Source organism: Sparus aurata, chromosome 13, assembly GCF_900880675.1.
Source record: "Sparus aurata chromosome 13, fSpaAur1.1, whole genome shotgun sequence".
NCBI classification, from domain to species: domain Eukaryota; kingdom Metazoa; phylum Chordata; class Actinopteri; order Spariformes; family Sparidae; genus Sparus; species Sparus aurata.
The window spans coordinates 17,870,956-17,889,891 of NC_044199.1; the positions used below are offsets into that span (position 1 = coordinate 17,870,956).

General features: G+C 39.3%; 1 protein-coding gene across 1 annotated transcript; it reads right to left on the reverse strand.

Moving 5' to 3' along the window:
* Window positions 1–2,633: 2,633 nt before the first annotated feature.
* capns1a (calpain, small subunit 1 a) lies at window positions 2,634–10,114 on the reverse strand. Its single transcript, XM_030437890.1, has 11 exons — window positions 9,893–10,114; window positions 8,946–9,002; window positions 8,821–8,857; window positions 8,639–8,731; window positions 8,411–8,468; window positions 8,191–8,255; window positions 6,661–6,729; window positions 6,265–6,343; window positions 4,506–4,622; window positions 4,317–4,375; window positions 2,634–4,194 (listed from the first exon to the last, which is right to left on the reverse strand). The coding sequence occupies exons 2-11, from the start codon at window positions 8,990–8,992 to the stop codon at window positions 4,168–4,170; spliced, it is 651 nt and encodes a 216-aa protein (XP_030293750.1). The 5' UTR covers window positions 8,993–9,002; window positions 9,893–10,114; the 3' UTR covers window positions 2,634–4,167.
* Between the last annotated feature and the right edge of the window lie 8,822 nt (window positions 10,115–18,936).

Consider the following 18,936-nt stretch of genomic DNA (forward strand, 5'->3'; position numbering starts at 1 on the left):
GTCCCCTTGTATCATAAAGTGTCATAAACCCTATCATAAGTGTTGCCTCTGCACACTTCCAATTGGCATTTTCGTTTAAGTTGTAATGGACAAAGTAAGAAGAAAAAAAAACATCAAAATATTGGATTTTTTTCTACCTCACGGACCATCAGCCATCTGTTGACATGTCTGTAAGTAGTTGCCATCTTAAGTCTGAAACCACTTAACATTCATGAAATATAAATTATTTTAAATGCAGTCTTATGTCCACAGGACTGTATTCAGATGATTTATTGTAACACAACTGAAAATTGATGTAGACCTATGTGGCACAACAGAGCAACACAAAGCACTTATGCATTAAACAAACTAAAAATATACATAACATGAATCATAAAAATTCAATCAAAAGATCTGGAATAACAGATATGTCATGAAGATTTTGTGCATTATACAATCCTCTCTGAAAATAAACAATATCAGAGAACACACCAACATCAGCAAAATGGATGCTCGTTGACATGCATACAAAAACATTACCAAAAATAAGTGGGTCTTTCACAGTCAAATTAAATCCATGTATATTATGGATCTGGATTAATAAAATGAAATAAAATATAGGTTAAAAGCCTTAATCTGTTGAGTTGCAAACCAGTGATTAAAAGCTTCATATGTTTCTGTCTTCAGATCCAGAGGGTTTATACTGTATTAAACAGTTTGAGTCCAAAAAAACACAGAAGGTGAGTTCCAAGTTGGTCCGATGTATTGACATTGTGAGCAGTAGCCTACGTCTCTGGATCTGATGTCTCTTCAAGACATATTTTGGCAGCATATCAAAGTCTGGGGTGTGCAAGTGCATAACTGAAAGATATTTAAGATAAACAATACAAGAAAATATACAGTATAGTCAGACAGTGGAAGCAGTAAAGACTTTGTATTCCTTTGGGAAAAAAAACCAATGTGAAGATGGAAAACCTGTAACACAGTAGTATTACACAGCATTTTTAATATAAAGAAAGATAATAACCTAAATGTAAGCTATTCATTTTCTTTCTTTTACCAGCATTGCAACATAACATATTATTTATGAAGGCCTACTTTTGTTCATGTTATCTTATTTACATAATTGGCAATGAAATTAATGAGCAAAATATTGAGAGATAAATCAAGGAAACCTTGCAAGTTAATGCAAAAAATGTGTCATAGAAATGCTACCTGTAGCTAGTCTAATTCAACTTTGACAATAATTGTTAACATTCATAAACTAAACCTCGGCATCTCCCCCAAACAGCGTCATCAGGCATCTCTGGCAGTTGTAACCCACTCTTGGTAAAGGCTGTGATAATCATACAAGAAAGTACACAGACAACAAAATAAGTTGCAAAGTAGCCTATAGTTTTAGTCAATTAAGTTGCAGGTGATAATCCACACAACATGTGTAAGAAATTAATGAAAATAAAAATAAACTTTTTTTTTTTTTTTTTGGGAAGTTTTTTGCGCTTAGTTTCCTGTTCTGAGCGTCCTGACACTGGATGCGGTCCGAGAGCGGAGTCTGTACGGGAAGCGGCCCCACGCTGGAGGACCTTCTTGTCTCGCTTAAACAGTGACATCTCCCCCCAATAGCGGCATCTGCCGCGACGTCCCTGCTGGCACTCCTAGATGCCACGGCAGATGTCACGGGTAGCAGCACAAGCAGTGGCACCACCACCAAACAGCGGCATCTGCCGCGACATCTCGCCCAAACGGCGGCATTTGCCGCGACGTCCCTGCTGGCACTCCTAGATGCCACAGCAGATGTCACGGGTAGCAGCACAAGCAGTGGCACCACCACCAAACAGCGGCATCTGCCGCGACATCTCGCCCAAACGGCGGCATTTGCCGCGACATGTGCCGCGACATCCCTGCTGTCACTCCTAGATACCACGGCAGATGTCACGGGTAGCGGCACAAGCAGTGGCACCTCCCGGCAAACAGTGGCACAAGCAGTGGCACCTCCCGGCAAACAGTGGCACAAACAGTGGCGGCACAAGCAGTGGCACCTCCCGACAGATGTCACCGGTAGCGGCACAAGCACTGGCACCTCTCGGCAAACAGTGGCAGAAGCACTGGCAATTCCGGCAAACAGCGGCACTTTCGGCAAACAGCGGCACAAGTACAGGCACTTCCGGCAAACAGCGGCACAAGTACAGGCACTTCCGGCAAACAGCGGCATCTCCCGCGAATGCTAGCGGCACCTAGCTGCGGCATCTGGAGCAGCTAGGTACCGCTGCCACAAATTGAGCTTGCTGTCTGTGATGTCACAAGTCATACTCCTAAGCATGCCTCTTTAAATCAAATGTTCATGGGGCACAGGGATAATGTAGTTTAAGCAATAAAGATGAAATCAGCCTGCTAATGTCAAACTCCGCACATACATCATTCAGTAGAGTGAAGTTCAAACATTCAACTGCGGGAACAAGAAAACACATTTTGGCTGGACGGAGACTTTAGTTTGCTCCCATTTTAAGTTCAAGATAGCTACTGTTTCATTTCGAAATAATGTTTACTTGGTCTGAATATTCCAGAAGTGAGAATCTTTCAGTCACTGACTAATGAACCCTAACCCTTGCCAGAAAAAAAAGTGTTGGCAGTTCACCAAGAACAAAAACAACACATTTAACATACCCCTTTTATTCCAAATATGGCACAGGCATTTACTTGTCCAGGCATTTTCAGTAACATTTTCATAACTTTGGCTATAACTACATGTTAAAAATTCTTAATAATGGCATCTTTGCGATTGGCATGCATTTGTGGCATACAAGTTATATATTATCAATTTACATGTTGTGCTGGCATTATTTGGTGCAGGCATTATGAAGTACACAGTAAAAAGAAACGTGATCTGTAAGCTGAGACATGGATAATACTATGGCCAAGTTGCATTACCAGCACTAAACATTAAATGAAAAAATATAAGCCTGCCCAAAAACACACACTGGGATCCCTGGCTGCTTTGCATATACAGTATACAGTGCAAGTTTGATGCAAAATAATGTGAGTGTACTATTCATTAAACCATGATCTGCTTGCAATAGGTTGTGATGTGAACAGGTATTTCAAGTCAGTGGCTGGTTTCACAAGGACAATAAGACTGGGGTCTACCAAATATTAAAACTTTAGATACTTTTACAAATCTATCTCGATCGCATCTGTCAAATTCTCTGTAAAGACATGACCCACCCACACCATTACCCAGATCAGACCTTTCCTTAGGGCTGCTGGGCATGTGAACACCGACAGCAATGTCCCCAACACGCCTGTTAGTTTCGCTGCATCTGTCTGGGTAGGACAGCCTTACGCTTCTTGTGACCTCACAGGTATTTTCAGACAGTGTGAAAGCAATTACTCATCTGCTCAGGTTGAGTCAGGTGCAGCTTTTCTGAGAATTTATGAGGTCACAAAACGCCAATGCACTTATATGAATGTTTAAGGTGTACATTTCCCCACCCCAACAGGTAGCAAAATGAACAGCTAAGTGACAGAAATGTCAATCATGCCTTAGTACCTCAGTTAATTTCAACAGAAAACTTTCTTACAGTGATGAATGAAGTAGATCATCCTGTTTTTACAGCAGGTGACACAGCCATCTTAGTCTGATTGTCCAATGTCATGTTAGCGTTTAAACAGCTTCCCAGATAGTCAAACAAAACTGAGATTGACCTATGCCCACAGACCTCTCTAACATACAATCTTTGTGAAACCAGCCACAGCCACACAGAAACGGGAGCTTTCACATTTGTTTCTTTCACAAATTTCACGGTATAAAGCATCCTGATATTGGCTTGCGTCCTTTCGGGCCATTTTGTCTTGAGGGCATATGGGCAAATCAAAAGCAAATGCCAAACAAACAGACAAAGTGACACCTACTCAACATCCTATTATCTTTAGGCAACTGAATAATGTTGGCCATATACTACCAAAACATTCAGTAGCATTCATTTGTGATCCGAGTCTATGTGAGTGCAGGTTTGTAATTTTTTGGGTTTGTAATACAGCATCTATTCTGTCTTGCATGTATTATGGAACATCTGAAAGTTCTACAACGCTGAATAAGAGGAAGTTGTAGAGATGGTTGAGAAAATATTTTGTACTGTGTCGACAAACAAAGTGGTTATGTGTAACGAGCAGAAGAGACCTCGTCTGGACTCAAGAGTACATGGTCAACTGAAGCCACTGAAAAGAAACAAGAGCAGAGAAGATGACATTATGTAAACATGTGTATTAACTTAAACAAATGATTTAAAAAATCTGAATTTCAGTCAAACTGATATTCCAGTTAACTGAGTTCACTTTACCTCCTGAACATTGACTTTGATAGTCCCATTGTTATCCTTATCCAGGGTTTTGAAGGAACCTGAATCAGAAAATATATGATGAAGATTACAACAACTTCAGTTAATGAGTTGCTCATTCTTATCAAACACATAAAGCTGCTAGACCAGGAAGTAAAATCAATCAATTTAAGAACTGGTCTTTCAACTTACGGCACATGGCATCTAGCCTCACAAGGCAGCCAATGTAGTTGTCAAAATCCATGTTCCCATTTTCATCGCTGTATCTGCGAATTATCATCTGGAACAGCTGGTCATTGAGGGGGAAGCCTAAGGAAGAGATGACACCACTGCATTGAACTTTTAAACAGAATTTACACAAAGGGTACAAGTACAGTGCATATGTTTAAGGCAGCACTGTTGACCACAAATATATGCCCTTCAGTCAGAACATTAAAACCACTGACAGGTAAAGTGAGAAACATTAATCATCTTGTTACAATGCAATTTTATGCAGTTCTGCAGTCTTTGCCTTCATGTGGATGTAACCTGACCTGTAATTGTCAACCAATCAAACAGCAGCCTAAAGATGAGGCTTTCTTTGAAGGGTTAGGGTTTGTAACTGTCTGCCCATGTCTATGAAAGTGTTAGAATAAAGGATGGGCAGTGTTATCTGCTTAAATAGTGTTCACTGGCCATGATGAGATAAAATTATTCCAGCCGGAGCCCTAATAATAATAATAATAATAATAATAATAATAATAATAATAATGAGATGATCATATTTACATGCAGGTTTTTATTAGGGGTGGTGAAAAAAATCGATTATTGATTAATGGCGATTATAATATTGACGATTATGATTTGATTATTAAATTTCCAAAAATCGATTTAAAGACAATTTATATATATATATATATATATATATATATATATATATATATATATATATATATATATATATATATATATATATATATATATATATATATATATATATATATATATATATATATATATATATATATATATATTTTTTTTTTTTTTTTTTTTTTTTATTTAGTTATTTAGTTAGTTAGTTATTGGAAATAGTAATACAAACTAGAGTCCTCCTTTTACTGGCTTCCGCTACATGTTCCACAGTCTGGAGCCAAGATATGTTATTCAATCCCGGAGCTTTTTCACACTTAAAATCGATTCCAAATCTTCACAAGGAGACAAACCTTTCCGTGCAAGTGTCCCTCAACTCTGCTCACAGGGTAGCAATAACGTGCGATGCCTGGACATCCAGAGCTACAGTCTCATATGTGACCGTTACAGCTCATTATGTCAGCAGTTAATGGAAGCTAATGTCCTACGTATTTCAGACGAAAGCAATGGCAGACAAGTGGGGAATAGATAAACACGCCCTGGTTCTCGTCACCAACAATGCCTCTAACATGAGTCCGGCGGCTGAGATTGGCAGCTTTCTTTTAACAGTGAAAGACTACATTTAAAACAAATTAAAAAATAATAATTTTGATATTACAGTTACACTATACAATATTGAAGGTGCTGTGAGGTGTTACTCAAAAGAGAAGTAAAATAATTCAGCAGCTGACTGATGTTAAATGGAAGATCAATAATCGTTAATAACTGAAAATCGAATCGATAATCGTTAATAATCGAAAATCGATTTGTAATCGAATCGAGACTTCAATAATCGGAATCGAATTGAATCAGGAAATTGGGCCGATTAACCACCCCTGGTTTCTATTCTATGAAACAACAATCCAAATATGGTGTTTTCTGTGTTAAATACATACACGACCCGCGTGGCTGTAAATGGTAGTTCTCACTGCACTATGATAATTGCTTAACCTCTATTGTTATTAAACATACTAATAAAGCCTTGTTTTACCTGCACCTTTTCAGCTGCTGTGTAAACATTTAAACAACAGTAGGTAAAATAATAACAATTTTAGAAACTCACCCGCAGCTCTGAAAGCTTCTGGCAACTCATCTGCACCAATGACACCAGAGCCATCTCTGTCATGGGCTTTATACACCCCCTAAAAAAATAAAGAGTATTTGAAGCATTTACAGCATCTGAAAGTTTTCTTGATATAACAGTACTGACACTAAACGAGAAATTCCACAAATCTGTTTAAAAATGTACTTTGTGTTAAAGGCAGTTAATGAGAAAGCATTTGGTAATCTGTATATTTAATTCAAAGTCATTGCTACGTTCAATAGACAGCTGACATTGTTTTTTGTTTGAGATGCAGTTTCTTCAGTGTTCACCGTTACTGGAAATGGTTAACACTGACCACAGGAATGTAACAAAAACAGATGTGCCAGACAAATAAAACAGGACCGCTGTACTTGCCTGCCACTTCTTTATATTGTTCCAGAGGTGTTTGAATTCGTGAAAGCCGAGTTTTCCAGTGCTGTCACTCTGAAACAGTGTTAAGGACAACAGACGTCAAGTCATCAAGACTCCAGCTTAGACAAACAGTTGGATTACTTTTAGGCATGCTGTATTTGCACAAGGTGGATATGTGCCCTGTCCGCTGCACCGGGCGCCCGCGGGTAGCACTCTCCTCCGGGGAGAGAGAGGGGGGTTCAGTGTCAACGTTTTACCTCCTCGCATCTAGCCGGAGGGACCTATGTTTATGTCTATGTTTATATCAGACAAAAATGAACCATGCAGTCCCAGAAACAATGGCACTTTCTCAGCTTAACTATGGTTGCACTATTTTATGACAAAACACATCGTGTGTCTTTGTTTACATTTCAATTCGAACTAGAACTTCCTAGAGGAAAGATTTATAATTTAAGATTACTTTTTTTGATTTAAAAATGATCAACAGGTACTCTAATTAATTATTTGTTTATAACTACTTATACTAATATCGAAGCATTTAAATCAATATTGAATCAAATCAATATTTAATCAAATTGCGACCTAAAGAATCAAAATCGAATCGAATCGTGAGGTTCTTAACAATACCCAGCCCTATACCTTGACACTGTTTTCTTGTTCAATGTGCAATAAATATTGATTATTAGATAAACAAAATTAAGAGTTTGCTACATCTTGCATTACAGAGCTATGAATCCTGTTAAGTTTAAGCAAAGTCTCAGTGCTTGGTTTGACCAGATCTTGAGCATTGTCCCCTACTTTTGGAGAAGTGTGTTCAAGGTAAGCTGATATCTGCTCAGTGCTGAACCCTCACACATTTCAAGGTCATTAATCCTCCCCATCTGATGCTGCTGGACAAAGGAGGCTAGATTTGTGAAAATCTGTTTTCCGTTTGTGAATCATGGCAGTAATTGGCCTCAATGTTCAAATGTATGTGTACAGTAGGGTTGGGCAACTTCTACTGGATTGGCATATGACGATGTCCAGTAAAGCATCCCAATGGACATTATTGTTCACACTGCACTAACAGCAACCTCTTACCCGACTCACCCCACCGAGAAAAACTTTCTCCAGTTACCAGCAAAGGGAGTCAGATCAACTCTGCCTAGTGCCTAGCTTCTGACAAACATCCCAGTAAATGGATCTTTGTCTGCACACCACCGGCTTGTAACTTAGCCGCTTCAGAAGCGTGAAACAAAGTTAGGCTAACTTTACTGAGGACGCTATGCTAAGGAAACACACATAACAACGGTACAGTTGAAAGAAACTTTCAAATCACAATGTTTCGATGCAAGGTTCAGTAGTTGGTGGAAGGCATTCTCCATTGGCCCAACCCTAGTCTAGCTGTGGGTGTGATGAGCAAACACATCCTGCTTTAAAGCCAACTGTTGATGTATGTGTTCTGTTCTGTGTTTTCTCCACTGTGCCGTCACTGACAGCTTCATACTACCACCTGGATTACACAAAAAAGTCTACTAATGACAGAAAGGATACATCCATGACTGCGACCATGCTCCTGCAAGACTCAATGCTGAAACCATCCGTCTTCAGGTCACCATCTGAAAGACAAGAAACGAGTGAATCACCATGTTGTACATCGTTTTTGAAGACTGCCTCGAAATAGAGTAAGGTAGACCAAAAAGAACCCCAAGAACTTAACACAGTGATGTGTGTGAGATAGACAATACACATGATCCAGACAAACATGTCTTACGTTTTCCAATGATTCTGTTCAGTATGTTCATCAGCTCTGATGGGCTCACTTCCATGTCCTATATGACAAATATTCAACAGTGTAGACATCACAAAGCCAGCAGAAACCTGTACAGACACTCGCATAAATGGTGTTGCAAAATGGCAGATGAAGAAACATTCAACCTAGCAGTTACTGCAAAAATAAAACATACATCTAAAGAAAAGGACAGGGAGACATATAACTTACATCCCCAGCGAGTTGCTGGAAGACTCTGCGAAATTGTTTCTCCTCATCGCTCTCATGCTGCTCTGCATATACAGCGGGTCTACGTGGTGGAGGCTACGAGACAATAACAGCAAATCTTAGAATCCATAGTTGGCAGAACAATGTCGTCAAATAGCGTTGTTAATGTCCTGACTGTTACTTACAGGTTCAGAAGGGACAAACTGGGCTGGGTCGATGTTGCTACAAAGAGAGGATGGACAATAAAGACAGATGTCAGGCCACAACGCCAGCTTTTCAGAATCAATTAATACTTCGTGCAGATTCTCACCTGACAACATCAATGATGCCACCGATAAACTTTTTGGCAAAGAACATCTTCTGTCAACTGTGAATACAGAATGTGACAAAATTAGATAATGCAACAATTAACAAGACTCAGAGAGCAGGAGAAGATAAAAAAGTAAAAAAGCAATCATGATATAAATAGACAGTGATATGTGAATGTCCACCATTACAAACATGCACTGTTTTGAACGTCCTTCACTGTTCGGCCCTGTCATGTACATCGCCAAGTTAAATGGCTTGGTGTTTCAGTAGCTATCTTAGCTACAGCAGCGCTGACTGAGCTTGTCGTCTATCAAGCAACGGCACGTCCTGTGTTGTCTTCGATTAACGTTACCCTGTCTAATTAGCGGCACACCCACCGTGCCAACCCCAGTAAAATTCTTTCCTGTTATGGAAAAGAAGGGGAATGCCGCACCCAGACTGCGAAAAATTGGTCCGATTCGAAAGGTTATCAAAGTGCATCATACGTTTCATATGACATCTTTGACATTAAAGCCGCCCTCTGTGAGTCAATATGTGTGTTTTTAAAAGCCCAGTGATTCAGTAAGTTAACGTAAGTTAGCGAACAAGTTACAGTCGCAGATTAGCTTCAGCGTTAACGTTAACGTTGAGACAGTTTAGCTAGCAGATATTCACCTAAATGCTAATCAAATGCGGCTGACTGACATCGTTAGAACACTGACTTAACCGTGCAACGTGTTAAACTTAACAGGACGGATTTAAGCACTAACAAACTGACGATAGCCTCAGCTGCTAAGTAACTTTAGCTTTAGCTAAGCTAATTTACATAAGGTACGTTAGGTACGCTGCCTGTTAATTTTAGCAAAACTCGGAATTACAGTGACTAACATTTATTTCATCACAACACATCCACGCGGTTTATCAGGCCAATGATGATTTCGTCGTATAGAAATCCAAGTTCATATTTACCGTGAGGAAACAGCACTTTGTTGAGGTTGAGGAAAGGATAGTAAGCTCAGTTCCCGAGTTTAACCACAGCTGGCACAAGGCTCCGTTAACACGCCCCAACTATCGCATCACAAGAGGCGGTCTGACAGTTGTTTCCGCCTTTGCTTCGGGATTCAGCAAAGATTCTTGACCGCATATGTTCTCTCTCTCTCTCTCTCTCTCTCTCTCTCAATTCAATTTTCAATTCAAAGAGCTTTATTGGCATGAGGTAACACCGTACATAACACCCTCTCTCTCTCTCTCTCTCTCTCTCTCTCTCTCTCTCTCTCTCTCTCTCTCTCTCACACACACACACACACACACACACACGGGCTCAATACGACGCGATATCCTTCACTTATATAGTGTTTCAGCCGTCCGGCTTAAAAAAGTGCATTGAAAAACGTAAATATCAACCATGTGAATATATTTATTTTGGACTTGCGCAATGCAGTGTACAACTCTGGGTAGATATGCCAGTCTGGTTATTAGTAAACCTCTATTGAACAGCTGAAATGGTACACTTATAAAAAGTCCAAACATTTGTCGTTCAGTGATGCTTATCAAATAATGCTAGAATAGTTTGATGGACGTTTAATGCGCAGGTCTACGTACCGCGTTATCGCAACGACACTTCCGGGACAGACCATTTCTCTCTTCACACTAAAACTATCTTTGTTGTATTTCTCCTTTTTAAACAGTTTGCTCCAGTGAAAATGCCTTGATTTTTTTTTTTTTTTTACTTTGCCCTTCCCCCTGATGATACAGTTCCAAAACAAGTTATCATCTTGTTCTACAACAACAATAACTCAAGACAGTTGCAACACAGGAACGATCTGTGAGCCTGCACCACGCCTTAAAAACTAATGATATCTATTTGTACTGTTCCGCCTCGAATGTCATCTTCAACATTGACCTCTACACAGATATAAAAGCTATTTTGAGACCTTTTATGGCACATTTGTATTTAAAAACTAATAATGACAATAATCTTATGTCAATATTAAAACACTGCAATGAAGAAGAGAGATGAAAAAAGGTAAGAGAAAGAAAAAGCAGACGATGATAACTAGAACTAAACAGATTGCCACAAATAAACGTTGATATATTAGCAATTTACTTTATATGAAATTAATTTTGTGTTCTCTGTGTGTATGAAATATGTAAGGGATAATGTATAGATTGGGAAAATAAGTCCCAACAGGACGATCCGGACCCCGACGTTCGTCCTGTCGGGACTTATTTTCCCGATAATGACCGCCGTTCTATACATTATCTCTTACATATGTGCTGTACCTCACAGTACTTCTCTCACAGAGCCTGATTGTATCAGTTTTGTGTCAGGGATTCCAATCTGATTGGTTCTGGCTGTCGTCACTGCAGAGACTGACCCTTCGATCAGGAAGGTCAGTCAGTTTTGTCACCCTGCTAACATCACTGAATGTGACAGTAAGAAAATGACATAAATCTCATTTGGCTTAAGACCCCAATGGAGCTCCATTGCTGACCCATATTGGTCCCTGCAATGTAGACTGATAACCACTGCATTATTTTTATTTTATTTTATTTCACCTTATCAGAATGGATAGTCATCTGAAATGTGGTTCTGGTTCAAGGTGTACACTGTTTCACATAAATAACAAAACAAAACATTTCATATGGTCAAGTTCAATATCCAAATGGTAGAATCTGCAACTGTTTGATCAGGGTAAAATCATATGATTAATTTTAGTACTTAAGTACTGTAGCGCCGCAGAGCTTGTTCCCCTGATGTAAGAAAACATTTTTGCTTGGTACCGATTTTAACAACCATCACATCGTCAGAATTTTAATAGTTGTTGTTTTTATTTTTGTGTGTTTGTTAATTTTTTTTTAGGTGAAAATGAGAAATGATCCTTCCCATTAATGAAGAATCATATCACAATTGTAGTATCTTTCATAATCTATTGACAGACGGAGGAACAACAGAGTTGTGGGACTGTAAATCTTCTGTTTGATGGCAAAAGCTGGTAATCTTTCAAAATAAAATACGCGAGGGGTCAGATGTAACATGACCTGCAGAGACAACATATTTTTAGTATGGTAGTTTGGAAACTTGACTCAAGCGTTTGATACACAAGCTGTGAGCTGATATGTTGTCAAGGTTTAAGCTGAACAGAGAAATGGACTGTGTTCCTACTACTGTTATAGATTGAAAAGATAATACCATCTGTTTGTTTGCTCCATGTACTTTGTCTCCTCAGAAAGTAAATGCGTTGTTGTGACTTGCTACAAATCTGCAGCTATTTTCTATAGATGCCTAAATATTGGTACAATCTGAGAGTTATGGGCATGAGTTAATAAGAACGCCATTTATCTACACATACAATACTCGTGAATACAGGATCATCAGCAGTGAACTTCAGAATAAACATTTGCAGAATCAGTTTTATTATCTGCGTAAAGTGTGAATAGTGGAGGTGAGCTCACACACCCCCAGCCTGCTCCTGAGTAAGTAACAATGGAAGATAGATATGAGATTAACTTTAACTATCTGCGCTCTATTTGTAAGAAATTAATGGCACCACTGAATCAGATGAGGATAAACTTCCATTTGAATTACCTTTGAACAGTAAGAGCTCTGGCTTAATTGTGCTGAATGCAGCTGTCAAATCCTAGAAGAGAGCCCCAGCTGTAGGGTTGTCTAAATGCTTTAATGTTAGATGTATCATTGTTGCAACTGCATTTTCTGTGCTACGATTCAGCAGGTTACATTACAGGTGAGGTTTTCCACATTTCAGGAATTATGTGGGGCAGATAGGCTGCCGCACAGGCACAATGTTTGGAAAGTAAATGCCCTGAGGTTATCTGGTCTAGTGGCCTTTCTCTGATTGGAACATTTAAACGGGCTCCTCACCTGCTCAACAAAGACAGGATGCACAGGATTAAAAACACATTAAGTTGATTTGCAGTCTCAGTGTCCTCATGCCACTAATGCTTTCTGAGTAGTCAACAGTCCAATCAATCTCTTCACAGTGTTCGATATTGGAATTGTAGCTCCTCTTCCCTCCACGTTCTGTAATTCAACCCATTCACCAGAATAAATGTTGGTAATGTACATCACTGTAAACCACAAGAGTATTTGGCTATGTCTTTGTTTCAAGTTTATGTTGGATATGCTGAAACTTTGCCTTTCTTACATTTTTGTTCAGTTTTCAATGTTATGTCGTGACAACACTGGGTTTATAGTCTGGTCAGATTTAGACACAGAAAAATACTTCTACTTATAGTACATATACTTCCATGAGCTAGGTGAGTAGGAGAGGAACGAGTAGACCAAAAGCTGCAAGCAAACTCCCGCACAGTGTCCAACCTGCAAACGCAGATTTATTTGTGATGTTTCGGTACATTCCTAAATGGTGACAGACTTGCAGCCACTCACTTTAAGATGGCTTCTCTGTGTAACAACTTGTAACAACAGTGTTCAGGAATTTGCTTGCAACTTAAGGTTTAGGCACGCAAACCACTTGGTAAGAGATACCTAACCTAGTTGTGACGCCACAAACAGCCTAGAAACAGTTCATTCTGGTGGGCTGTGTAAATTCCCCATTACATTTTTTTCTACATATTGAAATCTCTTGAGTCCATTGCTCAAATCCATAGTATAGTAAACATCCTTAGTTATGTACATCTTGTTATTTGGAAAAAATGTCATCTCCCTGGTCGGTTTCACTGTCTACACAAAAAACTCTGTGTAGTCTGCTGTTACTGTTAGTGACCGCCAAGGCCCCACTGGAGCTTCTACGCAATGTTTTCCCTGCCATAAATCATTCTGTTTGACTTTGCTATATCTATAAATGAAAGATTTCTTTGGAAAATAATATTTTTGTGTCGGCTAAACAATTTCATAGAGGAACTGGAATGATGTTAAAAAAGCCCTGACAGTCCCTCTGAAGATTTGCCAATGGACTTGGGGCATGTTTAAAAATGATAGCACACCACATTGAATAATTAAACACAGCTTAATGAGAACGGAGAGAAAATTGTGTTTTCATTTATTTTTGACAAAATCCCATTCTCTGATAATTGGATCATATAAGCAGTGATTACCCCATACTTGGGATGGATTGTGCCAAACTGCCAAGGTTTTTGTTCTGTGATCAGGACTATGTAGAATAGTATCAAGGAAAATGTCTTTGTTTCTGCAGATGGAGAAGAGCCTGAAGTAGCCCCAGATTCAACTGTTAAATGTTACATTTCATCCTTTGAGGTGCACTGGGGCGCCTTGGAGTTTAAGGCGCTGACCATTAATCACATCAGCCCTGGTTCAAGTCAACCTCAGAGACTTGTTGCATCTCATTCTCTATTGCTCTCTCTGTCGACCCACTAACAAAGGCACAAAAATGCCAAAAATGTATTAAGTACGAAAAGCGTCAAAATCGAATCCTACAGTCTATTCATTCTAGTGATTTTCTAATTCAAAGACAAACCAACCCCCAGAATAAAAGTTGGAAAAGCGTGTTTCTGCAAAGAAGTTAGAACTTTGTTTTAATCTATTTTGCAATTATGTGCTAAATGTTTCTTTGAGTTGAATTTTAAATATTCCTCTTGTCACAACACTCTTTCACAGTATCTGTTTTTGTTAACATAAACAAAGATGAAAACTCTCCCCAGGGTTTCCTTACAAACATCCAGTGGTGTCTTGTTTACAAACACCGTGGTTAGTCGTCAAAAAACATCCAGTGATTTCACACATAGAAATGTTGAAATGCCGACTTCAATTTCGGTCACTTGCTTGGCAGTGTGTTGCCTGTAACTCCACCACAGTCCCACCACCTCCCAATATGAAAGTCATGTAATTAATTCATGTAATGTAAACATCATATGACGCATCTTTGTAGAAATGTCAAAACAGTATGTTGCTTATGACAGGTGCAAATTTGAAATGAAACATTAACTGCTAACATTTTTATCCTGGTGACTGAAATAAAGCTGAGAAAAATCAGTTTATACAGTAGATCAGATTGTAATCTTTACAGGCTGCTGTATCAGGAACCAATCCTTGCAAGCTGCATGTTGTCTTTCAGCTTTACAGAACATGTTCCTGAAAGTTCTGGCCAACTGGCATGAAAATGGTCGAATATGAAAAATTTGAATATTGGCACAAACATCCAACTCTGGCTGTATTCATCTGCCTCTCCTGCTACAGTTCTACTCAGGCCAGGAGGGTCTGCCACAGAACAGCACCCCCCTCAGGTTTAACTGGCACAACACAGATCTGAACACCAGATGAAGGACAGAAACTGTTTTGCTCACTCTGCTGCCAAAGTGGCACCGGAGGCATTCAGATATGACAGGTGATGGTCATTTGACATGCACATTTTCGTACGTGTGTGTGATTGTAAGTGAGTGATGTGAGTGCAAAATAAGACCAGCAGGTGGAGTAAGAGAGCATTTGACAGAGCTGAGGCAAAGCAAACACATTACTGTATACTTTGCATTCAGCATGCAAATAGTCCAGGTCCAAGTCATTTACATAAATGTGGATCTAGCTACAATTAGCTGAATGTAGCTATGGCTGATGCCCCCATATCCTTTTGCAGATGTGAACCATTCTACACTGCTACATTTTAATCATACCTATAAAGCGCTGTCTGTCTGTATTTCTTTTAACATAATGCGCGGAGGCTGGCGTCTAAAATTGCCATTTTAAGCATGACAGGGCTCCTGATGGATTAGAATTATTTTTTTTATTTCACAAATCAGTTCATAAGAAGAGCCTCCACACACACACACACACACACACACACACACACATTTGTATCACTCACCTACAAACTCACTAACCTAATATACTAACATCAATCAGATATTTGTGGCTATAGCCTTTAACATCTTCTCTCCCTGCAAATGATCCGGGCACCATTCCTCATGGTCCATTTTCACCCATTTTCCATAGATTCATGACACCAATGGCCAAAAATGTATATTTATCTGGCCGACTGTTCTTTCATTGTGTATTTTTACAATCCAGTCTCTTGTTTCTTGACTTCCAAGACACTGGCTGACTTTGTCTCAGTGCTGCTCTGTTTTTATCATAGCTTCATCTCCTCTTAATCCCTTGTGACCAGCACTATCATGGTTGCCTTGACAGTGCAGACACTTCGCCTGCTCTCTCCTCTACTGATAAATCTCAGTACTACTACCCCTCACTCATAACGCAGTCAAAAAATGGATTCATAAATTCGACCGCAACATGTCCATGAACGATGTGTCGATTCACGGCTGCCACTGCTTGCAGCAGTGTTCCATTTTAAAGCAACTTCTGTCAAAAATTCACGTGGAATCATAAAGAATCTGTAATTGTTTCTTACTAAAGTTATTTATGTGAAAGCATTGCTAGCATATTATCTGGCAAAAAATGGGCTTGATTTCCACGTCAGTTTGCTTATATGGTTGCTTAATTATATAGAAGGTCAGCCATTGCATCACTGACACCTGCCTTGATGCTGTGAATGCACTATTGTTCCTGCAAACAAAACACCACATACGTCGGTGGCCTGCTGTGCAGTGAATTATACCGAGGGATGCATATCATCTTCACATGACAAATACTGCTCTTAAAAATGTGACATTAATTGACTTTTTAAATGCTTGTCTCTTAATCTATCAGGAGCTTAACCTGATATTTAAGACGTGATAATGCATGATGTGCAGTGTAGAAACAGTGATATCTATCCTTCAGATCCCACTCCAGCTAAAATTACTCCAGCCATGAAATAGAGGTATCCATGGTTACATCAGGAGCCATGTTAAAGGGTGCCTCAGTGTATCTCTATTCTTCAGCAGTCCCCACCTTTTCCCTCATTCATCATTTGAAAGAAATCACTGTGCCACCCCAAGGTTTCCGACAGCGACGATTTGCTTTTGCAAATGAGCTTTGCAGTAAGTAAATTCAATAACATTGATGAAGATAGACTGGCTATTAAATATCTCTAAATTATGAATGCAAATCATATTACATCTGCGGTTACCTGCTCAACATTGAGGGAGTGAAATGCAGAGCCGGGGTAGTTCGGTGCTACACAGACTGCAGATTGAAATATTGTATAGGAGCATCCCCAATACGACGTATTTGCAGCCTTCAGAACAACCTGTTACCTTGACAACGCAATTTTATCATTCAAGCCCATTGCTACCTTCTCTCACAGCAGGAATCAAATGTGCCTTAAATGTATACTGCTGCAGGGTTTTACACATCAATTCAAGATAGAAATGAGACATTGGATGGGTTGAGATGTGCAAAATTTTGTATCACTCCGTCACTGCACAATGGACAGTGTAAGATGATTTTCTTCCCTTTACAATGGGAGGAATGTGCCTTTGGTCTACAAACGCAGAGTGGACAGTATGATTAATGGCTTTGAAAAAAGATAATTAAGACTGAAAATGCTGTTGTTTTTCATAGTAAACCACATTTCAGATATTTTGAAACATCCCTAATATTTCTGCATCGGCATGGCATCAGGAGGGATAAACTGTCAGGGGATTAGAGAGAGGAGTTCATAAATTCAAACTGGCAACATTCAATCCCCCAAATAGCAGTGACCTCAGGCTGGTTACTATTTCCAATGACTTACTCATGCAGTTATATGCCTATTTGTCAGGCCATATTTGCAAGTTAGTCATTCTGATAATTGTTATGCAAACCACATGCAAAGCTTTCCACAGTTCAACTCCATCTGCTGTTGTGTCTCCTTCACTGAATTCCAAGAACATCTAGGAAGGAATCCAATGGCTTTCTAAAGGTGTCTTAATCAAATTAGCAGGAAAGGTTTCAGAACAGTTGGGGAAAGTAGATGCTAAGATGTGACTGGATGTTGTTTGAACAGTCTGTTCTTTTTCTCCAGCAGATAAGTTTTACCACACGCCACAAACCAATAAATTAATTAGGTTTTTGTACATCTATTTGTTCACACATTTAATTAGATTTTGTGTTTTCTTAAACATTTATATATTGGCACCAGTTCCCTGTCTTCATCACAGTCTTCTTCACACTGCAGTGCTGCCAGGAATAACAATACTGCAAAGAAAACACGGGGCTAAAACATATTGAGACCAGTTACAGAATCCACCATGGTATATTACAATTTGACTGTAGAATGTAAACTGCATCCCTGGTATCTTAAACAACTCAAATTCCCAGTGAAAATACTGTGGACAGGACCTCAGTATGCCTACAGCCCTGCATATATGTGTGTGATGTCACCTTTCCTCGCTGGTGTGGCTGAGCTCAGAAGATTAGGGATGTATTTGCTGGATAATGAACAAGGTCAACCAGTGTAGGAGGACTGGCTGTGTGCTGGATGGCTCATGGACATCATCAGTCACAGCAGTCTGACATGTTGTAGAACTTTAAATTATTTTCACTAACTTGACTGTAGCTCTACGCAGAGTAGGAATGATGGCTGATAGCTCATATAGAGTCTGCATTCAATTATATATAAAATATGGGAGACCTATATGATTTCAGAGTGCATTTCACTGGGTTGTTCACCATTAATCCAGAGTCATCCTGGTTCAAGCTGTAGTCTAACTAAAGTAATGACATGCACTGATCATCTCGTTAATATTCAGTTGACAATTACTGTTGGTACAAACCAAATATACAAGGCTTAGATTGTTACAATTACTGTTATTGGCTCACATATATGAGATGTTAGGCATAATATCCACCTCTAGTAAATTATGCCTATTTAACAAAATCTACTGAGAATTTTCACAAGTTAAGATTTATATATTCAATTTAATTAAACAATAAAGGTCTAATCAGTGTCAGAGTCGCTTTGAGTAATGTCACCCTGACAGGTTGATTCCCTCTGTACGAGACTGAACTACCCCAACAATTATGATGGATTAATTGTCATTAAACTTGGTACAGACGTCCATGATACCCAGAGGATGAAGCCTACTGACTCTGGTGACCCCCTGACTTTACATCTGGCACCACCATGAGATTGACATTTGTGGCCCCGAGTGAGATGTGG

Coding starts and splice junctions, on each gene's coding strand:
- capns1a (XM_030437890.1), bottom strand. CDS start 8,992: ATGTTCTTTGCCAAAAAGTTTATCGGTGGCATCATTGATGTTGTCAG. Junction 6,730..8,190: donor GCATGGTCGCAGTCATGGAT/GTATCCTTTCTG, acceptor ACACTGTTTCAG/AGTGACAGCACTGGAAAACT. Junction 4,195..4,316: donor TCAAAGTCAATGTTCAGGAG/GTAAAGTGAACT, acceptor GTTTCTTTTCAG/TGGCTTCAGTTGACCATGTA.